The sequence below is a fragment of the Leucoraja erinacea genome, chromosome 2 (assembly GCF_028641065.1).
Source record: "Leucoraja erinacea ecotype New England chromosome 2, Leri_hhj_1, whole genome shotgun sequence".
Lineage (NCBI taxonomy): Eukaryota > Metazoa > Chordata > Chondrichthyes > Rajiformes > Rajidae > Leucoraja > Leucoraja erinaceus.
In genome coordinates, this window is record NC_073378.1 from 92,233,850 (window position 1) to 92,260,147 (window position 26,298).

The following is a 26,298-nucleotide window of genomic DNA, read 5'->3' on the forward strand; positions in this document are numbered from 1 at the left end:
GTAAAGACACTGATGCTTTAAATGAAAGAAAAGTTTTTAAAAACTAGTTACCCCTTCCAACCTTGTGGGTAAACTAAGGGACAGAACTTAAAATGGTACGTACAAACATCCCCAGTCCGGTTATAGGTTTGTTATAGAACCGGTGGACCGTTATTTCATTTGTCCATCCTGCAGCCACTAGGATGTCATCAAGGGGCACGTCCATAGCTCTTGCTGCCGACGTAGATGCAGCCCTGGTGGAGTGAGATTTAACCATATAAATGTTCACTCTGTTACCGCCATTACCCCCTTTGACCATCTGGAGATGGTTTGAGTTGACACCTTCTGGTGTGGTTTTTAAAAAAAATTTTATGGCTGATGAGGACCGATTGTTCTGAGCCTCTGAGGTTCTCCGTAACTCTCAGATAGTGGTGTTAGTATGTTACCACACACACAACCGTAGGTCCTCTGGATATGCCAGAACTGGATCTCCATCACTGGCATTCCTGGCCTGCTCTGTTTTATCAGGTTCCTGATTAGGAACGTTATGTTGTTCATATTGGTGGTCATGTGGTCCAACCGTAGCTTTTGCAGTGTCTGGACTCTTTGTCAGCATACCACCTTCAGGGTTAGTTATAGGCGGTCCCCACTGTCAAAGTAGGGTTAGCACCACGCTCGCATCCCATGTGTCCGTGTACCTTGGCCTTAGAGGTATTAAATTGTAAATTTCCTTCATGAATTTTGTTGTAAAGGGGTGCGTTCCTATCGACCCGTGCCCTGCTTCCAGCATCAGATAGGAGGAGAGTGCGCCTCTGGCACTATAGATTGCACTATAACTTTGTTTATAGTTATAGTACGGAGTTGATAGGAACTCCAAGACATCTATTATCCGAACTGTGTTGTATTTGTTCGGACAGTCCTATGCCTTGAAATGGCCTCCTCAGAATCTGCAGACCAACAAGTTAATACGTTCGTATAGTGGATGATTACTCCCTGTAACTGGGTACACTAGGAGGTCCCTGCTCTTGGGTACAGCCATAACTGGCTGGACTATAGTTCCCAAAATCTTTTGGGAACCAGGCTTGAGTAGGCCAATCTGGCACTACCAATATGCCTGTGGCTTAGTCTTGCTTGATTTTGGTCAAGCGTCGGTTTGTGAGACAAATTTGCCGAAAGGTTCATCCTATGAGGGGAAAGCATCCACTGCCTTTGCTCTTGGGTAGCTTGCAGGACCATATCTGGGTAACTGATGGTTTAGTCTAGATGCCCAATCAATATCTGGTATGCCAAATCGTGTAGTTAGGCCACTGCCTGGCACTCCATTCTGTGTTGTTATTAAACATTCGTGATCCAGCATAAGATACCGTGTTATATCTTTAGATTTCCCAAATATTCCTCTTGATACACCAGTGCCAAATGAGGTTCGACAATCTGTCGTAAGATACAGATTTTACACCACCCTTGTTAATGGATATGTGCCACCGCAGTGGTGTTATCAATCTGAATTTGAACAAGCATATTGCACATTGCTACAGGAAACCTTGAGTTGTGCCCCCAACAATTCTGGGTAATTGATTCCATGTGTTGGGGAATTACAGACTCCTGCTCATTCCATCTGCCCCCACAGCTCTAGACTGTGTTTGTGGCTCCCCATCCTTAGCCGCTTGCATACGTCTGAAGAACCCTCGATGGCTTTGGAGCAAAATTTCCCTTGAGCTTTCTCACGTTCGTTATCCACCATAGTTATTCAACAATGGCCTCTGCTGGCAATCCATAGTTTTGCCAATTTGGCCTGCATGGAATCCGAGTGTTCGTTCCTTTGCTCGCTGTAAATTCTGGTAATGCAAAGCCCGTACGTACTGCTGGAAATGCAGCTACTATTTGCCAATTACACTCGCTGTTTGCCTGATAAATGGCTAGTATTTGACTATCAGGTCATAGCAGGCTTGATTAATATAGTTGTTTGCCCCTAGGCAAAGTCACCAACATATTTACTGTTTTTGATAGTAAATTCTAGGTAATCAATTACCCTTGTAGGTGTCAATTTTGATTTAACTGGATGGATGGGGTAACCAATTCTATCAAACAGGGTTTTGGTCTGCTTTGACTGATGCTTCTGCCAATTCTTGGCGACTCCAAAATGAAATTGTCCTCCAGATATGCCATTACTATGTGATTCTGAGACCTTTGTAGTCCCAGAATTGGTTTCCGTAGTTTAGTCAATAGTCTAGGAGCTGATGTCAACCCATTTGGCAGATCCATGCCATCCAGTTAACTTTCAAATATCTCCTGTTCTTAGTGAATAGACACCGAATAGTATGCATCTTTGAGGTCGATGCATGCCATGTGACCATTTTATAGGAAGCTCCTATAAAACAGTTGTTAGATCGTAACAAAAATTGCTGTTCTAAAAGTCTATACTGCACATACGAGTTAAACCTGGATGAAGTGACATCCTCCATCTGTCACATGTCCTGAAAGGCAATCCTGCCCAAAATACTGGGCCTGCCTCGAAGACAACTCCAGTCCAAGTTCCAAGTCTGCTTGGAACCTATATATGTTGTGCAGTAAAACTAATCACATTTTATTATCTGCTTTTTAAAACCAGATCTGAAAATTCATGTTATTGTCATTTTGAACAAAAACGCAAGAGTAAAATTACCAACATGTAACTGGTCCAGAATCCCTTGTTTCAGTAAACCCAGACCCACCTACCTCCATGGCTACCGGTGGTCTTGTGGGTAAGCCCAAAGGCCCCTGATGCAGGTCTTTTTCTCTCCTTGATTGGGAGTAGGACTGGTAGGGAGTGTGGATTCCATGTTTCTCCTGACCTCTGCTTGGGTCTGGTCTGAAAACCTCATCATACTGAACCTGCCTTGTAGGACAATTCTGGCCATAATTTTGAGTCTGCCTTGAAAGACGACTCTGATCATATTTCCGTGCCCAGCTTTCAAGCTACCATCGGCTTCAGTGAACCGCTTACCCCCTATGGAGGTGTGGGGTGTGTTGTCGCCTTCTGATGAAGTTTTGCTTGCTGTTGGTACCTTGATTGGTCCGACAGCTTTGATTCCTTCTTCTGGTCTTACCTGAAGAGAGGATTCGGCGGCTGATAGCGCTCCCTTGCCGGCATTGTAGCGTGCGGATATTCTGCCAAATGCTGGCTCTTGAGGCCATATGCAGGCTTCAGTATGTTCATACTTTAAATTCGAGATCAGTTACCTACTGATCACTCACACTCCCCTCCACTGAGAGTGAGATTCGTAGGCAGCCCTGAAAACAGGTGCTGCCGCAGGCCCCTGAGGATACCTGTGCTGACATGGCCCTTCCAATGGACCTAAATGAGGTTCTAGCTTTGGGTCAGACAGAAACGGACCATGAATGCTCCTCTCCTCAGAGCAGGAGACATTTGTGCAGCCCTGAAACAGGTGCTGCTGCCTGCGGGTTCTCCATACTACCCGGGCTGTCAATTAGCTAGATCTCCATCCAGGGAAGCACCCAGTGGAACCTGGATGATTGCAGAAGTACTTATTTTCTGTTGTTTGTATGGAAGCTTATTATTCCTTTTATGTAAAGCACTTTGGTGTCAATGCGAGTTGACTTGAACAGTGCAATATAAGTAAAACTTACTTACTTACTTCCTTTCTTCTGCTTGTCCCTGGGAAGGTTTCCCCCCCCTGTTCTTTGTACTCTGATTCAGAGTGGTTTCTTCCATATGTACTTCCCCCTCCAATGGGGAAGACATTGGGCTGCCCCATGTGCGAGGCTCCCGGCACCGGCACTGCTGTAGGCCCCGGGCTGACACAGCTCCCTCCTTCGGAGCAGATCATTGTTGGAGCAACTTCTCCATAAGTTGCTCCATGTGGGAGAGTCGTCCTCAGACGCTCTCCGTTGAGGGAGGGTATCCCTCTTCCCCGGACTCATCTGAGTCAACGGGTTTGTTAGACTTGCGGGTGGTATTACGTCCCGCAGGACCACCATGGAGCTCCTCCTCCCGCACAAAGTCTCCTGCCGATTCTGCTGTCGGTGCTAATGTCGGGAACAAGACCGTCGCCCGCTACGGGCCGTCTCCTCGACATCTGGGCTCTGAAACTACAAAAAAGCTTCAAGCCCGAAAGAGACACAGGTAAATAGTTCAACTTTCCTTACCTGCCCATCCCGACGGCTGGGAGGACACAATGCCTGCCAGTCCGTCATGCGCATTGCGTTCAGACGTAATGACGCGCACGCAGACGGACGGCCCTTCTTCACGTAGTCACTCACGTGACTCTGAAGTAAAATCACGATTTGAATAGATGAGTCTTTTGCCCAGAGTAAGTTAATCGAGGAGCAGAGGACATAAGTTTAAGGTGAAGGGCAAAAGATTTAATAGGAATCTGTGGGGTATGTTTTTCACACAAAGGGTGGTAGGTGTATGGAACAAGCTGCCAGAGGAGGTATTTGAGGCAGGGACTATCGCAACATTTATGAAACAGTTAGACAGGTACATGGATAGGACAGGTTCAGAGGGATATGGATCAAACGTGGGCAGGTGGGACTAGTGCAGATGGGACATGCTGGGCCGAGGGGCCTGTTTCCACACTGTATCACTCTATGACTCTCAAACCCATTCTCCTGCCTTCTCCCCATTACCTCTGACACCGGTATCAATCAAGAATCTATCAATCTCCTCCTGAAAAATGTCCATTGACTTGACCTCCACAGCTGTCTGTGGCAATGAATTCCACAGTTCACCACCCTCTGACTTAAGAAATTCCTGCTCATCTCCTTCCTAAAGGAATGTCTTTTAATTCTGAGGCTGTGGCCACTGGTCCTAGACTCTCCCACTAGTGGAAACATCCTCTCCAAATCCACTCCATCCAGGTTTTTACCAGGCTGGGACAGACTGCAACAGCTTCATACCATGTCCCAAAGCTTGTGTCCTGTCCTGCATCACACAAGGTACCCGAGACGTTATAGGAGATGGCAAGCACCGTAACAAAGTAGCTCACAATGGTTTGGGTAACATTCAGGAATGTCTATGCATGCAACATCATGAATATTACTGAAGAACGGTCTTGACTCGAACTATAATCTATACCTTTTCTCCAGAGATGCTGCCTGACCCACTGAGTTACTCCAGTACTCTGTGACATGTAACCTATCCATGTTCTCCACAGATGCTGCCTGACTCACTGAGTTACTCCAGCACTCTGTGACATGTCACCCATCCATGTTCTCCACAGATGCTGCCTGACTCGCTGAGTTACTCCAGCATTCTGTGAAACGTCGCCTATTCATACTCTGCAGATGCTGCCTGACCCGCCGAGTTACTCCAGCACTTTGTGACTATTTTCCCCTTCACCCATCTGCCCAAGCCCTCTCTCCCCCCTCCTTTCCTATGTTCCTTTCCACCCATAAACCTCTCTCTGCCTTTATATTTCACTCCTCTTTCAAATCTACTCTACTTATCTACATGCATTTTTCTTCTTCACTTTTTAGTCATAGAATAATGCAGTGTCGAAACAGGCCCTTCAGCCCAACTTGCCCACACCGACTGACATGTCCCATCTAAACTAGTCCCACTCACACGCGTTTGGCCCATATCCATATAAATCTGTCCTATCCATGTACGTGTCCAAATGTCTCTTAAACATTAGGATAGTCCCAGCCTTAACTACCTCCTCTGGCAGCTCGTTACATACACCCAGCACCCTTTGTGTGAATAAGCTACCTCTCGGGTTCCTGTTAATTTCTGAAATATTGGTCATAAATGTGGTGCAGAAATGCTCCAAAATAAGGCTCAAATGCATCAGAGAGCATCTAAAACCCCTGAGCTTCCAGGGCCCTTAAGCAGGCCCTGGACCCTGGCATCGAGGGACTTCATCGAGCGCACATTATTTCACCTTACGTTTTTTTGTAATCCTGTCATGCCACCCCCCTTTTTGAAAAGCTTCGTACGGGCCTGTTAACTGAGTGGAGGACTCCCCGGGCATTAGTTCAAAGGTGACAAGCTGCCTTGGAATTCATGCGTCTGCTGGCTTGCAAGTTGGCCTGTTCTCTAGTACTATGATTAACCTCACAAAGCCTGATGTACTGAGCACACATGGGGATTGATGAACAGAGGAACCTGGCTTCCACAGAACCTCCCGTGCCATCCAGGGACATGATATACAAATTCAAGAAGCACATTAATACCATAATTGTCATTAATCTCCTCAGCAGGAGTGTAAAGACTGCGTGGAGGGGGAAAGGAGCATCGTAGTTACATACTTATCACTGAGAAATTCAATAGCAACAATGCTCAATTAGTTAGACTTTACACAAGGCCTCTTCTTACGTGGCTTTGCCAGTGTAAAGCATCTCACCTCGATCAGTAAAAAGATGGCCATCACCAGGTCCAGGAATATTACAGTAAATAGATGGGTGTGGTGGAGAGAGATGGGTGGGGAGGGGAGAGAGATGTTTATAAAGTGGGGGTGGATTAGGGGGTTGGTAGGTCGGATGCGGCTGGCCATCTCACCAGTCATATATACTGGAAACAGGCCCTTCGGCCCAACCTGTCCATGCCACCAAGTTGCCTAACAGAGGTAGTCCCATTCGCTTGCAACTGGCCCATATCTCAAACCTGGAGTAAAGACAGTGGCTATTCACTGTATCCATGGCCCTCATGATTTTATAAACTCCTATAAGGCTCGCCCCTCTGCCTCCTACACTCCAAGGGAAAAGTAGTAATTGCTTACCCAGCCTCTCCTTATAACTCAACACTAGTTCCAGCAACATCCTTCCCATGGCCGGGTGACCAGAACTGTACACAATACTCCAAGTGAGGCCTTACCAAAGACTTGCACAGCTGTAACATGAAGTCCTAACTCCTGTACTCAATATCCTGTCAGATGCTAAAAGCTTTCTTCACCACCCAATCAACCTGTGCCACCACTTTTAATGAACTATGTCCTTGCATCCCTGAGTTTCTGTGTTTTACGGCACGCCCCAGGGCCCTGCTCAATCTTCAAATCTCTATCTCAAAATCACACAGAAGCAGTTTTCATGGGTACTGCCAAAGCCTGCCTTTGTAGGAATATCCTCTAGCTAATGTGGGCCACTCCAATTCAAATAGAAAATCCTGGCAATTACAAATAGAAGGGCACTGCATATTGTCAGACAGAACGATAACAAGGATCCTGGAAACTAAATTGCAGAGTTCCTGACTTCATAATGTTCAATTTTTCATAAAAATTCAATCATGTCATGCACAAGGACATTACATCATGCAATCTAATATCTAGGCAATTAGATTTCCAAGCACAAGATAGACAGTGTTTATAGAATTAATTGCATTTGTGGTTTTCCGGTTTTGTTAAGTACATAATTAATTGAAATATATAACTTGGGAAATATCCTCTTCTGCACACATGAAGTCAAATCCATCAACAAACTATTCAATTTGCTCACTCTGTCACTTCCACAAACAGTGAACTTAGGACCGTGGAAACTAGAATAAAATATTCCTAGAAACAGGCCCTTCGGCCCGCCGTCCACAATGACCACCGTCCACCCGTCCACAGTAGTGAGATGTTATCTCACTTTCTCACACACTCCCTACACACTAGAGGCCATTTCCAGTAGCCCATTTCCATAACCTACAAACCTGCACGTCTTTGGGATGTGGGGGGGAACCGGGCAACCCGGAGGAAATCCTCGTGGTCACACAGAGAATGTGTGAACTCCACGCAGACAGCACCCACGGTCAGGATAGTTGGCACTATGAGGCAGCAGATCTACCAGCTGTGTCAGTTTAAAAAAGTTGTACATCCAAATATAAAAACGTGAATATTATATCAAGTAGATGTCCTACTGCTCATTACCATGTAACTTTTGATTGCCGCTTCAGGATGGAGCAGAGGAAGCTCAGGAAACCAACGCTGAACAATATTGTCAAGCCTCTCCTGTAAAGGAAAAGCACATCCATTTAACTGCCATGCTAAACAAAATCCACAAAACCTCAGAAACACTTCCTCTGGCTATTCTGCAAATGTATCTACCATTTTGCAATTACCTGTTGGCAAAACTACAAAAACAAAATTTCTTGGAAATGGATGGGTTATATAAAATATACATAATTTAGTAAAAATTAAGCATTTTAAAATTCCTTAACCTCAAGGGCAAAATGTTAGGGAAGCGATGATTATACAGTGATCAATATGTAAGTGTGTATGGTTGGAAGATTTCGGTGTGGATGTATGGGAAGCCTACAGCATGACAAGTGACCAAATCCAAGTATAACTGCTGCATAGTTTTCCTCCCTTGTCTTAATTGGAAACAAGTGTCACAAATGGTCGCTGAACACCTCCACCTAAACCTATCTGATCTCCCGGTTGCTAAACATTTTAACTCCCCCTCCCATTCCCACACTGACCTTTCTGTCCTGGGCCTTTTCCATAGCCAGAGTGAGGCCCAGCACTATTTGGTAGAACAGCACCTCATATTTCGCTTGGGCAGATTACACCTCAGCAGTATGATAATTGATTTCTCTAACTTCAAGTAACCCTTGCTTTTCCTTCCTCTCCATCCCCTCCTTCTTCCCAGTTCTCCGACCAGTCTGAATGTAGTCTGACTGTTCCCCGATTACATTTGATCTTTGTTTGCTTTGTTGTCGCCTAGCTAACAATGATCTATTCTACATTTTCCATGATCATCCCTTTTGATCTCTTACACTTCCTTATCTCTGTAACTCCCGCTCCCCTGACGCTCAGTCTGAAGAAGGGTCTCGACCTGAGACGTCACCCATTCCTTCTATCCAGAGATGTTGCCTGTCCCGCCGAGTTAGTCCAGCATTTTGTGTCTATCTTAGATGTAAACCAGCATCTGCAGTTCCTTCCTACATAATTTTATCATCTCCATTGTTATGCTGATGAAAACAACAGTAACGCATTTATATTGCAAAAGAGCCCATGGCGTTTTACAGGAGTTCAACCAAATAAAATTTGATATTGAGCGTAATAATGGGGCAACTTCTCTAGATACTTCTCTACGAAACCACCGGGTAGCCACAGTGTAACACATTCTGGATACCTGAGCATCTGCTCTCCCACACCACCTTCTGACCAGTTACTGATTCTATAGGGTATTTTATACTGTTCTAAGCCAAGAAACTGGACAAATGTCCTTCCTCATCTCTGAAAGGGCACACACCATACAGCAACCTCTCCCTTTCTCCAATTTTGTGACCTGATTTACATTTGCAGTGTTCCTGCTTTTATTTTAAAATGAGGTGCCTGAATATACTAAGAATCAATTTAAATTATTCACTGTTGCTTTCTGCAAGATCTCAATGGTTCTCCAAAATACAATGGCTCAATTTTAAAACAAGTATAACAAAGATATTTCTTCCTAGATATTATTATTGCAAGTTTCCCCAAATTCACTAAGAAGAAAAAAAATGTCAGCAACCATGATATAAAACTTACAATCTTTTCTTTTAATGAAATAATGTCTCCGGTTGGATAATTCATTATTTTTTCTTGAATGTTGGGTACTTAAATTTAAGATAAAATGATTCTAAACATAAAGCAGATAAACCTCAAATAGGAAACATTGGCAGAGGCTGGCACGATGCCTCAGTTCTTCGCTGTTTTGTTTGAATTTTCTCACAGAGAGTGGTGAGTGGTGAGTGTGGAATTCTCTGCCTCAGAGGGCGGTGGAGACAGATTCTCTGGATGCTTTCAAGAGAGAGCTAGATAGGGCTTTTAAAAATAGCAGAGTCAGGGGATATGTTTGGGGACAACTACACCTTGGCAGGACAAATCAAATAGGACGTACATGGTAAATGGTAGGGAATTGAAGAATGCAGTTGAACAGAGGGATCTGGGAATAACCATGCATAGTTCCTTGAAGGTGGAATCTCATATAGACAGGGTGGTAAAGAAAGCTTTTGGTATGCTAGCCTTTATAAATCAGAGGATTGAGTATAGAAGCTGGGATGTAATGTTAAAATTGTACAAGGCATTGGTGAGACCAAATCTGGAGTATGATGTACAATTTTGGTCGCCCAATTATAGGAAGGATGTCAACAAAAATAGAGAGAGTACAGAGGAGATTTATTAGAATGTTGCCTGGGTTTCAACAACTAAGTTACAGAGAAATGTTGAATAAGTTAGGTGTTTATTCTCTGGAGCGCAGAAGGTTAAGGGGGAACTTGATAGAGGTCTTTAAAATGATGAGAGGGATAGACAAAGTTGATGTGGACAAGCTTTTCCCTTTGAGAATAGGGAAGATTCAAACAAGAGGACATGACTTCAGAATTAAGGGACAGAAGTTTAGGGGTAACATGAGGGGGAACTTCTTTACTCAGAGAGTGGTAGCGGTGTGGAATGAGCTTCCAGTGGAAGTGGTGGAGGCAGGTTCGTTGGTATCATTTAAAAATGAATTGGATAGGCATATGGATGAGAAGGGAGTGGAGGGTTATGGTATGAGTGCAGGCAGGTGGGACTAAGGGAAAATAATTGTTCGGCACGGACTTGTAGGGCCGAGATGACCTGTTTCCGTGCTGTAATTGTTATATGGTTATATGATATGGGGAGAAGGCAGGAACGGGGTACTGATTGGGGATAATCAGCCATGATCACATTGAATGGCAGTGCTGGCTCGAAGGGCCGAATGGGCTACTCCTGCACCTATTGTCTACTAATTTCTTAGTATTTAGTCATAGTCATACAGCTTGGAAACAGGCCCTTCGGCCCAACCTCCCCACAGCAACCAGCTAGCCTCATCTACACTACTCCCACCTGGCCCATATCTCTCTAAACCTTTCCTATCCATGTACCTATCTAAATGTTTCTTAAACATTGTGATAGTACTTACCTCAACTACCTCATCTGGCAGCTCGTTCCATACACCTAACTACCCTTTGTGTAAAAAATGTTATCCCTCTGGCTCTTATTAAATCTTTATCCCTCACCCTAAGCCGATGTCCTCTGGTTCTGAATTCCCCTACGCTAGGTTAACATCTGTGCATTTACCCCCTTTATTCCTCTCAAGATCTTGTACACCTCTATAAGATCATCCTTCGTCCCCTTGTGCTCCAAGAAATAAAGTCCTAGGCTGCTCAACCTCTCCGTTTGCTCAGGCCCTTGAATCCTGGCCACATCCTTGTAAACCTTTTCTACATCCTTTCCATCTTAACAACAACTTTAATGTTGATAATAGATAGGAGCTATCTGTAATTTTTTAACATCCAACATGATTTCCATTATATTTCATCAAGAAAGACTAATATGGTGATATTGTTTTAATATCCATACATATTCTTCTTTTTCACAGCAGATCTCTTCATAGATGTTATCTCGAAGTTTCTGTATTTCTTCCTTCATCTTCTGAACCTTCAAATCATCATAATTGTCCAACTACAAGAAGAAAATTGTGCATGCATCCTTATGCTTTATCTATGTACACAAGTAATTTGTTGATATGTCTATCTTTATATTACTAAAACTCTGTTCTTGACCGCTTTTGGCCGTCAGTGCTGCGATTTCCGAGAGAACGACGCCACCTATGGCCGTCATTTTTGGCCACCTCGCTCAGAGCCCCCCAACGCCGCATGTGTGCCGAGGATTTTTCTCGTCGATGAAAAATGACAGAGATATTAATGTTTTTACAAAATTCACCATTCTCTCTGCTGCCCCTGCTGGAGGGAGGGGGAGGGACTATAAAACCAGGAAGTGGTGTGCCTCAATTAGTCTTTGCAAGATGGAGCTCTGTCAATTAGTCTCTGTTACTCTGAATGACTGAAAAAATGTCTACATCACTGTGAGTACCCTTAACGTGGTTTGAAAATGAATATATGGTTAGTTTGAAGTAAAAAAGCACTGCCTGCAAATGGTTGTTTGGGTTTGGGTTGAAGTAAAAAGGCACTCTCTCTCTCTCTCTCCGTCTCTCTCCCTCGCCACCTCCTTCCCCTCTCTCTCTCCGTCTCTCTCTCCCTCTCTCCTCTCTCTCTCTCTCCCTCCCCCTCCCCCTCTCTCTCTCTACTCACACACTCAAAACTCTCTCATACACCCAGTATATGTTAAGGGCATGGAGAGAAAATTAGAGAGAGAGGGAGAGGGAAGTGAAAGCACGGACATTTCTTGAAAACATCGTACTTTCTCCCTCATCCTCCCCCCCCCACCCTCCCTCCCCTCCCCCCCTCCCCTCCCCACACCCCTACCCCCCTCCCTCCACCTCCCTCCCCCTCCCTGCTCCCCACCCTCTCCCCTCCCCTCACCCCTCTCCGCACATCCTCTCCCTCCCCCCCCCCCCCTCTCTCTCCCTCCTCCCACCCCCCTCCCCTCCACCCCCCTACCCTCTCTCCCTCCACCCTCCCCCTCTGCTCCCCACCTCCCCCCATCTCCCACCCCTCTCTCTCCCTCCTCTCTCTCTCTCTCCCCCCTCCCCCACCTTTTCCCCCCTCACCCACCCTCCCTCTTCTCCTCCTCTCCACCCCCCTATCCCTCTTGCCCGTGTGTGTTTGTCTCTCTCTCTCTCTGTCTCTGTCTCTTCCCTTCTCTCTCCCCTCACTCTCTACCCCCCCCCCCCCTAGATGGGACTGCAAGTTGGGGGCTATGCGTTGGTGGATAGGGTGGTTATGGGGTAAAAGGAGCAAATTAATAATATTAATATAATATCAAGGGGGTAATTAGTGTGAGTGCGGGGGGGCGGGGATAGTTAGTGTGTGTGACGCTGCATGCTGCCTCCCCCCCAACAACCGCACGTTGGGGGAACAGACCAGTTGGGTCTGCACTTGGTCTAGTAATTTATATATGCAGACAATCCAACATCATGTAAACCTTCAGCATTATATTTTCTAGCACTTCTATTAAAGCAGGATCAATTTGTAAAAGGCAAACAAGCCTACGTACTTCAAATGAAAGGGCTGGGCTTTTTTGTGGATTATAACTGTAGTCAGAGCAACATGTAAACAAGCTCATTAGTCCATTGAGTTTCTGCTGACCACCAAAAGGCCATTTATTCTACTAATTGCCCCCATTTTCTAACCAGTTCTCCCAGATTCCACCACTCACCAACACACTGGGGATAATTTACAGCAGCCGATCGAAACGTCTCGACCTGAAACGTCACCCATTCCTTCTCTCCAGATGTGTTGCCTGTCCCGCTGAGTTACTACAGCATTTTGTGTCTATCTACAGTTTAAACCAACATCTGCAGTTCCTTCCTACACACTATGTCTTTGGGATGTGGGAGGAAGGTGAGGTAGCACTGATGGTTACAGATTGTCCAATCAGTCACCTTTGTGATATGTAACACTTGGCTGCCACATAATGCACACAGTGACTTCACTTCCAGAGTACTTCATTCACTATTAAGAATTTTGTGCATCTCCAGGTTGCAGATGGCACTTTGTAAATGTATGGCTTTGTTTGAGTGTGCTCAGCTCAATTAAACAAAAATCTGAAACAAAAGCAAAAAATGTTGGAAAAATGGTCAACAGGTCAGAGAGAGTTAATGCAAGGTCATTGACCTAAAATTACCTCTTCTGTCAGTCCAACCACAGATTTCCAGCACTTTACTTTTATTGCAATTGCTGTGGTCATCACCACTATAACTATAATGCAGGTAATACTATACGAGATGCAACATCTTACAAGTACTCAAAATGTATACATTACATCTTCTATATTGTTCTTTTCAACCAGTTTCCATCTCAGTTGAGCTTTAAGATTCTTCACCGATCTTTTGATTGACAGCAGATTTCCAACACTGGGATAAGTATTAAGCCATTGCCCAGCTTGTTTCTTAAACTATAGAGATAGAAAAACAGGAACCATTTAAAAAACATTTTTTTTTTTGGAAGATACCGAAAATAAGCCAATACATTTTCTGGGGTGATGATATACAAAGTAAACAAGCAATAATCCAATTACATGGTACCATCTGTCCATGATCCATACTTAAATCTTCAGGACTCGCCCTGGGCTCGCTCCCGTGAGGGCGGCTCGGCTCGGGGCTGGAACGGCGCTCCCGTGAGGGGCTGAGACGCTCCCGTGAGGGTGGCCCGGGTCGAGGGTAACGGCGCTCCCGTGAGGGCGGCCCGGCTCGAGGGTAACGGCGCTCCCGTGAGGGCGGCCTGGCTCGAGGGTAACGGCGCTCCCGTGAGGGCGGCCTGGCTCGAGGGTAACGGCGCTCCCGTGAGAGCGGCCTGGCTCGAGGGTAACGGCGCTCCCGGGAGGGCGGCCCAGCTCGAGGGTGGAACGGCGCTCACATGAGGGCGACCCGGCTCGGGGCTGGAACGGTGCTCCGGTGGCTGAGACGGCGTTCTGGCGGCAGCGGCCTGAGTCCGGGGTTTGGCCGCGGGCCAGTGGACGACATCGTCAACAGCTGCGTCCGCTGGAGTGGAGGGCGGCAGCTTCGACCACCCCCGGGTCGCGGAGTTTGAACCGGCCCGTTCGCGGAGCTCGGTGAGCCGCGGGACTGACTTACCATCGCCCGGTGGGGTATCGCCTCAGCGCAGAGGGAGAAGAGGAGGGAAGAGACAGCAGCCCTAAGATTTTTGCCTCCATCACAGTGAGGAAGTGCTTGGTGGACATTTGGATGTTAATTTGTGTTTGCTGTCTGTTCTGTTGTTTATTATTGTATGTATGGCTGCAGGTAACGACATTTCGTTCAGACCATAAGGTCTGAATGACGAATAAAGGATCTAATCTAAACAATGTTTTCTTTGCTTTGCCAAAAAACAATAGCGTAATGCATGAAATCAAGCACAGATCAGCAGTTTCGACTAACTTATCTATCTATCTATCTATCTGTCTATCTATCTATCTGTCTGTCTGTCTGTCTGTCTGTCTGTCTGTCTGTCTGTCTATATATCTATAAAACTCTGGGGCTATCCGTCCGGCTGCCGTCCGGATCCCTTTCTGCCTTTTGATTCGTGCCCGATACTCGCAGATGTCCAATCGGAATGGCCGATGCTCGCAGATGTCCAATCGGAATGGATCCATTTGCATGTACGGCTGCCGGCTGCATTTCTTCCTTTGATTCATTGCCACGCCCAATCCAGATGCTGAATCTCTGAGATCTTTTCCATTTCGGTAGAGATTTCGCTTTTCTTTCTAAGTATCCGCTCCTCATTACATTTCGTCGTGTTGAAGTAACGTTTTTAATGAAATCCTTCTCCCACCCCCAAGTATTTCAAAAATAAACTGGCTTCTCCATTTACATGTCAGCTTCTATCACACTTCGAAACAAAGTTGCAAGACACGAACATTCTGAACTTTTCACTGCTGCAGCAGGCAGGGGAGGTGCCATTGGATTATTTTTAAATCCACTGCTGAGGGGAGGCAGGGCAGTGCTGGAATCTTACTTTTGAGAACGGCTTCAGTTCCACTGGAGGAGACGGGTGCATGGTGGAATATTGGGTTGGGAGATCACACCATTGGGGGAGCAGACCCAACGGGTCTGCACTTGGTCTAGTCTATCTTTAAAACTGTGTGTGTGTGTGTGTGTGTGTGTGTGTGTGTGTGTGTGTGTGTGTGTGTGTGTGTTTCTGCCTGTCTTGTGGGTGCCAGCCTTTGATTCGTTGCTACGCCAACACCACACGTAGAACCGCCGAGATTTTTTCCATTTCGGTAGAGATTTCACTTTTCATTCCAAGTATCCACTCCTGATTAAATTTCGTCGTGTTTATGTACACATGTTTAATAAAATCCTTCTCCACCCCCCCCTCTCACTCATTTTGTCGCCTCCTGCTGGCCATCGACCATAACGGCTGCTGGCGCCCGCCTCTCGCCTCAAAGACGCCATTTAAAAACAGTCGTAAGAAGCCGTCCCACGACCGCCAGCTGTCTCCCCCCTCTCTCTGTCTCTGCCCTCTCTATCTGTCTCTCCCTCTCTCTATCTCTCTCCCTCTCCCTCTCCTGCCGCTGCGGGTAAAGCCCGTTTCGACCACCGCCTGCCCGCCGCCTCGCTCGGCATCTTCAGGTCTATCCCCGCCCGTGGCCCCCCTCCAGTCCATGCCTGGTGGGAGGGAGATTATGGGGTAAAAGGAGCAAATTAATAATATTAATATATTAACAAGGGAGGTAGTTATCGTGTGTGCGGGGGGGGGGGGGGGGGTGGTTAGTGTGTGTGTGTGGGTGGTTAATGTGTGTGAAGCCCAATGCCCCGCCAACCCCCCCACCAACTGCACGTTGGCGGAACAGACCCAACGGGTCTGCCCTTGGTCTAGTATATTACTAAAACTCTCAACTTGTTTCTATCTATCTATCTATCTATCTATCTATCTATCTATCAATCTATCTATCAATCTATCTACATACCTACCTACCTATCTATGCGATTCATGTGATCCTGGAACTACGCAAAAACGATACACGATAGCGCTAAAATATTTGTATCGCCTTACTCACCATTGTCCCGTGGTGGTCTGTGTCAAGTTTCATTCAGATTGATGTTATATTTCACAAGTTATTCATAATTTTTAACTTCAGAAATTCAAGTTTAAGACTAATTTACCAGTTAAAATCTTTGCTGGCCCAGCTTCCAATAAAGTTCCAATCGAGGAACACTCAGTCCTCTCAGCAAGTTTTTTTTAAGCAAGTATCAAGTATATTCCTGGCAGCATGGAGGGAGTGTGCATTTTTTTCAATATTTTAAAGTCAGTACACTGAATTTTGAATAAGGCGAAATGAGCAGCCCCTGTCCAGTGATGGAATATTGCGTTGGGGAAATGGGTGAGTGGTGGAATATTGCCTTGTGGAACGGGTTGCGTTGGGAGACCAGGCCTCCGTGGGGGCTATGGGTGAGTGGTGGGACTATTGCGTTGGGGGACCAGGGCTCCCGTGTGACAGGGACCCAACGGGTCCCAGTTGGTCTAGTGGCATTATTAAAATTCTGCCCAACAGGGCCATCAGATGATAAAAGGAATCGACAGTAAACAATCTTAAAACTCCATGAGGTTACATCAAGCACAATTAATCAAGCATGTGCCAATAACAATGTTAATAACAGTAGACTAGAGACTGAATATATTACTCCATGTATTTAAATAATCCATATGAACAAAATTGCAAAGCAGTCTTAGTGAAATTCACTTTTGAAAATGAGGAAAACTTAAGTAGATAGTTTTGAATAAAGTTCTAATGGAACTATTGTCATTCTCGGACTAACACTAAGTAGTAAGTGAATGACAGTGAAATTACCTGTACACTATCTGCATATCTATTTTCAATAATCAAAAGTAGGCTGTGTTCCTGGTTGATCTTTTGCATCACTTCATTGAAGGCACCATGGATTATCTTCTTATCAAGTTCACATTTTTGCTTTAAAAAAAGATATAACACACTATGAATTTACCATCCTACGACCCTCCTAAATCAATTCATTTATGGAGATAATATGTAAATGTTGCATGTAGGGAGCTACTAAATAATATTAAAAAGTTGCACTAAAATAGTAATTGCATCAGTGTGCCAGAAAGCAGTCCTTTTACTCTGGAATTCCAATCATCCATTCGGCCCAAAATAACTGGAAGTCTTCTTCATTTCCAAATGGTCAAAAAGATCATAAATGAAGTGAGACAGGGCATTCTTAGCTCTGATCACAATTGGTGCAGTTTCCACAGCAAAGTTATCCATAAACACAGCTCAAAATAGTAATACTTTTTTTTTTTAATTTGCAAGAATGGGTGGGTGGGAGTGGAGATAAAAATGCCTTGAATTTGAATTGACTACTTTCACTGAACTGCATTTTTGCAGATTAAATCATGCCTAGTCAAGAGTGATTTATAATAGTGTGCCAAGGTGAAATATTTCCCATTCCGAGCAAAATGTTAGTTGCTTACAAAAGGTATCCAACTAAAAGGTATTCTTATTAGAAAGTTAAAACCATTAGAACAACAAAAAAAAACGATTGTAAGAATGAAAAATTAGCCCAGTTAAAATTAGCCTTGATTTCCATACTTAAAGACTAAATAAAAATTTTGCAAACCATAATTGTATGATTGCCTACTGTGGTTGAAATGTCAAGTTCTCTGCATACGTCACGCTCTGCTTCATCCAGCATTTCATCAACACTTTTGCTGTCCCCTATTGAGGGTGAGGAGGCTCTGGAGTTCAGATCAAAAATCTTGACAAGACAGAAATAAGTTATTTGAATGGATTCACTGAAAACTTCAAAACCAGTTAACCAATGGAAGAAAAAGCAGCATCTAACACTAATGGTACAAATCATTTAGGGGATATCTATGAACTAGGTAACATGTGGAATTAAGTGACATTTCCACAATTCTAGGATTTTTTTTTAAACAGGAGATAAACAAACCCCTATATGAAAGTACAAAAATACATTTTGAATCTCTAATATAAAAACATAAAATGCTGGAAATACTCAGCATTCAAAGGCATCATCTGTGGAGTGAGGAAACAAGTTCGCTACAAAAGCCACAAGCCTGGCACATTAACCACATTTTTTTCGCTCTACAGACATGCTGCCTAAACAGCTAAACATTTCCAAAACATTTAGTTTTTATTTTAGGTTTCCAGCGCACAAAACACATTACAACTGGAAGTTTAATATCCAAATGCAACATACATTCATGTCATACGTCTATACTTACCAACATCAATGTTACTGTAGCAAGAAGTCATGCTGATTAGTTCATGCAAAATAATGTTTTTAATTTATAATGTTCACTTGCAAATACATGGTTTATATATATATATATATATATAACGAGAAAGAGTAGAAGATCTGGCATACATCCTTAAACCCCTGTCTCACGGTGCGAGTCGACCCACGAGTGACCCCGAGTTTAAAACAAATTAAACTCGTGGTAATCACGTACAATTAACGTAGCGGGAACTTCAGAACTCGTGGACGCAACTTAGCGACTCGTGCTGCTAACGGCAGGTACCCGGGAAACTCGTTAACTCTTGAAAAATTTTTAAACACCTTTAAAGATTTCCACGAGTCAAATTTACTCTTGAAGCTAAAATTTGAAACATTTAAACTTGTTGCAAGAACGTAGTGGCCCGTGAGTTTACCGTAGTGACTCTTGAGTCTACCGTGGGTTTGGCCTGAGTGCCAGAAGTGAAATGTTGAAGATTAGTCATCTCAGGAGAACTTGGATAGGTAATGTTTCGGGTCGGGACCCTTCTTCAAACTTTAGACCCTTCTTTCACCCAAAACGTCACCTGTCCATGTTCTCCACAGATACTGCCTGACACGTTGAGTTACTCCAGCACTTTGTATTTTTTCGTAAACCAGCTTCTGTAGTTCCTTGTGTTCCAAAATGTAATCTATATTACTAAAACTTTGATCTTAACCACTTTTGGCCAACTGTGCTGCGATTTCCGACAGAACGCCGCCACCTACGGCCGTCATTTTTGGCCACCTCGCTCAGAGCCCCCTTCCGCCTTACGGGTGCGGAGCATTTTTCCCATCGATGACAAATCAGAGAGATATTAATGTTATAAAAAAATTCACCATTCTCTCTGCTGCCCCAGCTGGAGAGAGGGGGAGGGACTATAAAACCAGGAAGTGGCGTGCCTTACTCAGTCTCTGCAAGATGGATGAAGCCAAGGGTCACGTCTCTCTGAGCTCTGAATAACACTAAATAAATGTCTACACAACTGTGAGTCCCCTTAATGTGGTTTGAAAATGAAAATATGGTTTGTTTGAAGTAAAAAGGCACTGCCTGCGAATGGTTGTTTGGGTGCTTTGGCTTGAAGTTGAAAGGCACTACTTACTGCAAATGGAGTCTTGGGTGCTTTATTAATTATTTAAAAAATTCACCATTCTCTCTGCTGCCCCTGCTGGAGGGAGGGGGAGGGACTATAAAACCAGGAAGTGGCGTGCCTTACTCAGTCTCTGCAAGATGGATGAAGCCAAGGGTCACGTCACTCTGAGCTTTGAATAACACTAAATAAATGTTTACACAACTGTCAGTCCCCTTAATGTGGTTTGAAAATGAAAATATGGTTTGTTTGAAGTAAAAAGGCACTGCCTGCGAATGGTTGTTTGGGTGCTTTGGCTTGAAGTTTGAAAGACACTACTTACTGCAAATGGTGTCTTGGGTGCTTTATTAATTATTTAAAAAAATCACCATTCTCTCTGCTGCCCCAGCTGGAGGGAGGGGGAGGGACTATAACACCAGGAAGTGGTGTGCCTCACAGTCTCTGCAAGAAGGATGAAGCCAAGGGTCATGTCTCTCTGAGTTCTGAAAAACACTGAAAACAATGTCTACACAACTGTGAGTCCCCTTAATGTGGTTTGAAAATGAAAATATGGATTGTTTGAAGTAAAAAGGCACTGCCTGCAAATGGTGGCTTGGGTGCTTTGGTTTGAAGTTGAAAGACACGTATTTCTGCAAATGGTGGCTTGGGTGCTTTGGCTTGAAATTGAAAGGCACTACTTACTGCAAATGGTGGTGTGGGTGCTTTGGCATGAACAAGAAAGGCACTACTTACTGCAAATGGTGGATTGGGTGCTTTGGCTTGAAGTTGAAAGACACTACTTACTGCAAATGGTATCTTGGGTGTTGTGGCTTGAAGTTGATAGGCACTACTTAATGCAAATGGTATCTTGGTTGAAATGGCATGAAGTTGAAAGGCACTACTTACTGCAAATGGTGGCTTGCATTTGCTTTGGCTTGAGGTTGAAATGGTCTACTTTCTGCAAATGGTGGCGTGGTGCTTTGGCATGAAGTAGAAAGGCACTGCTTACTGCAAATGGTGGAATGAAGTTGAAACACTACCTACTGCAAATGGTGGCTTGGGTGCTTTGGCTTGAAGTTGAAAGGCACTACTTACTGCAAATGGTGGCTTGGGTGCTTTGGCTTGAAGTTGACAGGCACTACTTACTGCAAATGGTGGTGTGGGTGCATTGGCTTAAAGTTGAACGGCACTACTTACTGCAAATGGTGACATTAAGTTGAAAGGCACTACTTACTGCAAATGGTGGCTTGGGTGCTTTGGCTTGAAGTTGAAAGATGTTGGCACTACTTACTGCAAATGGTGGCATGAAGTTGAAAGGCACTACAGCTAATGCACTTACTTCCTGTATGCACTGTATATTGATTTTAGATAAAACGCTACCACTTACGGCTGTGATTTTTGGCCATCTTGCTCAGTCCCCCTCCGCTGAGCAGGTGCACAGAAATCTTCACATCAATGACAAGTAAAAGTGTTATTAGTGTTTAAAAAATGTTGAGAATCTCTCGCCTGTCAATCACGCCATGAAAGCCACATCTTTTCAAGGGGGAGGGGTTATTAAATACAGAAGTGTGGGTGTGGCTCAGTCTCTGCATGATGGGGGAGGGAGACGTCACAACTCTGTCTGAGCTGTGAATCAACTGAACACACTGAATGTCTACTGAACTGTGAGTTTGATATTCTGTGTGGTTTCATGGTGGTTTCACCCTGCATGAAATGGTATGAAGCTGCATTTGAATTTGGTGGCCTTGCACCCTGCTGAAAATGGTATGAAACTGCACTTGAATTTGGTGGCCTTGAATCCAGCTTGAAGTGGTATGAAACTGCACTTGAATTTGGTGGCCTTGCACCCTGCTTGAAATGGTAGGAACATGGATTTAAATTTGGTGGCCTTGCACCCTGCTTTGAAAGGAATTTCAAGGAATAGTCATGAGTCAACTGCCAGTCCACCAGCCGTGAATAAGCTGCTAGCAGATCAGGCTTGAGGGACTGAGCTGCCACCCCACGAACCCATACCAGCACTCCAGAAAGCCCCCTCACTGGCCACCAATATTGGAATTGATGGAGAGGTGGAATATTGCGTCGGGGGACCAGCCCTCCTGTGTTAACATGGGACCCAACGGGTCCCACTTAGTCTAGTGCTTTATAAATGTCCAGAGATGCTGCCTGTCCCGCGGAGTTACTCCAGCACTTTGTGTCTGTCTCCCTGGAGACCTCGTTTCCGACTCAATGTGACATCTACCGTGCATACATTGCCAACTGTTGTTTTGGCAGCAGCAACATAGTCTCCCCGTTAGTACACTCAGTGTTGCTGGGCCTAGTTTATGTAGAGACAAGAAACTGCAGATGCTGGAATCATGATGATAAAACATACACAAAGTGTTCGAGGAACTCACACAGCGCTGGAGTAACTCAGTGGGACAGGCAGCATCAACGGAGGGAATGGACAGATGTTTATTCGGCTGGAAAAGAAGGGACGCGATCCGAAACGTTGCCTATCCATTCGCTCCACAGATGCTGCCTGACCCGCTGGCTTACTTCGATACTTCGTGAGTTCATGTCATAGGAGCCTGACCTGCCTGACCCATTTGGCCCATCGAGTTGTTCCAACACTTTGTGTTTCGCTCAACATGCCAGCATCTATGGTCCCTCATGTCTCCAGCTGGAAGAACTCAGCGGGTCATGGAGTCTGAAGAAGGACCCTGACCCGAAACCTCGCCTGACTGTTTCCTTCCACCGATTTCATGGTCACTTTTTGATAAAACCCCATCGCCCCAGTTATTCCAAGTCCATTTAATCGCCGGTACTGTCACATCGTTCGTTTTTATTCAATACAACGGAACAGTCTGAAGAAGGGCGACGATAGACACAAAAAGCTGGAGTAACTCAGCGGGACAAGCGGCATCTCTGGAGAGAAGGAATGGGTGATGTTTCGGGTCGAGACTCTTCGACAGACTGGTAAGGGAAACGAGAGATAAAGATGATGATGTATTGTAGAGAGATAAAGAACAATGAATGCAAAAAAGTTACGATGATAAAGGAAACAGACCTTGGTTCGCTGTTCGTTGGGTGAAAACGAGCAGCTGGCGCGACTTGGGTGGAGGAGGGATAGACAGAGAGGGAATGCCGGGGTTACTTGAAGTGAGAGAAATCAATATTCATACCACTGGGCTGTAAGCTGCCCAAGCGAAATATGAAATGCTGTTCCTTCAATTTGCATTTAGCCTCACTCTGACTGGAGGTGACATCGGACAGAAAGGTCAGTGTGGAAATGGGAAGTGTTTGGCAACCGGGAGATCCGGTAGGTCCAGGTAGCAACCGGGAGAGTCGCTATCCGAAACGTCACCCATTCCTTCTCTCCAGAGGTGCTGCCTGTCCTGCTGAGTGACCATACCAAGGGAATTTCCACGTATATGAAGCAGAGAGAAACGATCTGGCACTGGACGGTGCGTATTTTCCCTTTGTGGGTCACATCAATAGATGCGGCCGCGCTGAATTCTATCTTTAACCCAAAGCCGCAGGATGGAGCTGTCTTCTTCAACACTGTTGCCGCCACTGCCTCCTTGCTGCAAAATGGCAGCGAGTGCGGGGCCGAGATCCTGCCTAGTTTTTTTAATTTCTGAAATTGAATAACTTTCAATACTGAATCAGAATATACTTACTGTATGAGATGCTGTCCATCTCTATTTGATACTTAAAACAGGCCTTCATTCACGGTTGGCTCAAGAGTAACTCGGGAGAGGAACTTGGTAACCTGGGAGAGGAACTTGGTACATCGCAGAAATGAGAAGTAAACGGCAAACTTCGACATACACGTGGGAACTAGTTTAAACTCGTGAACGTAAACTTGGGATCTCGTAGACAAACACGAGTGTGACTTTTTTTCTTTCACTCGGGATCACTCGTGGGTGGACTCGCACCGTGAGACAGGGCCATTAGTGTATGAGTTTCATTCAAGAGTCTGATAACAGTGAGGAAGTATTTGTTCTTGAATCTGGTGGTAGGTACTTTCAAATTCATTGTCAAGATGGTTGTACCAGGTCAAATTGTATTTTACATTTACACCTAGAAATTTGAGGTTTTTGACCACAACTGAATATATGCCAAACATCCTTGCGAAGCAAAAAAGATTTCATTCCAACTGCCATGACAGGAAGGCAGGATTCGTCAACTATCTAGTTGCTATTTTTAGAGTTCTTTTTTCAGGATAATTTAAGTTTTCCATGTAATTTCAAAGCCTTTATTCTATGCAAATTCTGCAACTAAGTGCAAGCTTAAAATTATTGCTCAGCTTCTATCAATGCTACAATAGATATATGGTTATGTCAGAGATAGTGCTTTGGTAGCTGGTTTCTTATTGTCTACGCCAGTGCTTCTTAAACTGGTGAATTGTTCACCCAAGGATGAATGAAATTATTTTGGGGTGAATTAGTTAATTTATGTTTTTTGCTCATGTGACAAAGTGAATTATATATAAAGCTAGACTAAGTGGGACCCGTTGGGTCCCATGTTCACACGGGAGGGCTGATCCACCAACGCAATATTCCACCTCTCCACCAATTCCAATATTGGTGGCCAGTGAGGGGGGGGGGAGGCTTTCTGGAGCGCTAGAATGGGTGTTGTGGGCTGAAGAGACTGGTTTCCAGAGGGCTAGTGTGGACATTGTGGGCAGAATGGATACTTGGGCTGGCAGCTCAGTCACTCAGGCCTGGTAGGCTGGCAGCTCAGTCTCTCATGCCTGGTGGGCTGGCAGTTCACTCACGGCTATTCCTTGAAATTCCATTTCAGGCAGAGTACAGGCTTGAAATTCAGTTTCATAGCAGAGTGCAGGCCACCAAATTCAGTTTCATAGCATTTCAAGCAGTGCAGGCCACCAAATTCAGTTTCATAACATTTCAAGCAGAGTGCAGGCCACCAAATTCAGTTTCATAGCATTTTAAGCAGAGTGCAGGCCACCAAATTCAATTTCATAGCATTTCAAGCAGAGTGCTGGCCACCAAATTCAGTTTCATAGCATTTCAAGCAGAGTGCAGGCCACTAAATCCAGTTTCATAGCATTTCAAGCAGTGCAGGCCACCAAATTCTGTTTCATAGCATTTCAAGCAGAGTGCCGGCCACCAAAATGAATTTCATAGCATTTCAAGCAGAGTGCAGGCCACCAAATTCAATTTCATAGCATTTCAAGCAGAGTGTAGGCCACCAAATTGCCAAACAATTCATTACATTGTTATTAAGGGCTGACAAATCATTTATTGCAAGTACATTGCAGACTAACAGTTCAGTTGATTCACAGCTTAGAATCACAGTTGTTCACTCTCCCTCGCGATCTTCCAGTGACTGACTCGCGTCCAGACATCCAGGGTTTTATAGTTCTGCCCCCCCACCCCCCGGAAGGGGTGTTAGCTTCATCGTGGTGATTGACAGGCAAGTGGACCAATCAGCTGATCTCAATTTTTTTTTAAACACTCATAACTTTTTTATTTTTCATCAGTTGGAAAAATCCTCGGGCCTGCCCCAGCGGAGGAGGCCCAAAGTCATAGTGATATATGGTACCGTGTTTTCTAAAATCACTATACAGCGCAGACAGGAAGTGGTCAAGATGAGACTTTTACTTATATAGATTATACACAAGGGAGAATGACGAAAATTACCAAAAAACATAAGAAAATTTAGTCGAGGGTGAATAAAATTTTCTGATAAAGACTCACGAGTGAATGACACTGAAATAGTTTAAGAAGCACTGGTCTATGCATCCATCCACACCATTCCAACTGAAATCACCACGTAATGTTCTGAACCTCCAGATACAAATCTACAACCTAAGAATCTCGGCAACAATATTTGTATTTGCAATGTTTTACACCATTTACATGTTACTTTAGAGGAAAATAATTTGAAGCAGAAACTGTAAAATTATTTGCAGCTACAGAAGTTAACTAGATATTTACCTTCACTGTTTTGTCAAACCATTTTGCAAGCACCTGCAGAGATATGGCTGTTCTATGTTTAACGTCGTTGAACTCCTGTAGTTTACTGTTTCTCCACTCAATAAACCGATCAAACATTTGGTATGAATTGTGCTCAATCTCATGTGGGCCGTATGCAGCATTCATTGAACAAGTTAAAGACTGAAGGTAGATGCACATCAATTATTACATTATGATTTTCAACTGGGTATTATTTTACTCAAAAAAAAATACACTATACATTAAAATAAATATATACGTGACCATAACATTTATAGGCATTTCCCCATAAAATAAATTAATGAATAAAATTTAATTTAAAACCAGATTACAAGCTACGGAATAAATTTAACTAGCAATTAGTCTGTAAAAAAGATAGCCATCACTTTATATACTCCATCTTATTTTGCTTCTGCAGAAAATCATAAGTCCAGTGAGGAAAACAATGGAAAGTTTATTACAAATTACCCATGTTACTTTACTGTGATGTTAAATTTACCCTGGGCAGACATGCGCATTGACGTAATGAAAACTCTGAAATCAAACATTACAATCTTCCTTTGGATAAAATTCACTCTCAAATAAGCCGCTTAATTTTTTTTACTCAACATAAGCTCCAGCCGGTGAACAATTAACATTTTACTGGCAGTTTAATGGCAGTATTTCTCTGT

At 44.3% G+C, this 26,298-nt stretch overlaps 1 protein-coding gene across 9 annotated transcripts in view; it reads right to left on the reverse strand.

Moving 5' to 3' along the window:
• The window catches only part of LOC129712543 (serine/threonine-protein kinase 31-like), a 102,151-nt gene that overhangs the window by 13,606 nt on the left and 62,247 nt on the right, over positions 1-26,298 (reverse strand). For 5 of the 9 annotated variants that reach the window (XM_055661083.1, XM_055661055.1, XM_055661064.1 and 2 more), the window contains 6 exons: positions 25,610-25,789; positions 17,938-18,075; positions 17,151-17,270; positions 13,623-13,754; positions 11,259-11,360; positions 7,824-7,904 (listed from right to left, as the gene is read on the reverse strand). In XM_055661083.1, coding sequence (XP_055517058.1) covers positions 7,824-7,904; positions 11,259-11,360; positions 13,623-13,754; positions 17,151-17,270; positions 17,938-18,075; positions 25,610-25,789 — 753 coding nt within the window. The remainder of the gene's footprint in view (positions 1-7,823; positions 7,905-11,258; positions 11,361-13,622; positions 13,755-17,150; positions 17,271-17,937; positions 18,076-25,609; positions 25,790-26,298) is intronic. The other 4 variants (XM_055661039.1, XM_055661091.1, XM_055661073.1 and 1 more) reach the window with 4 other exon arrangements.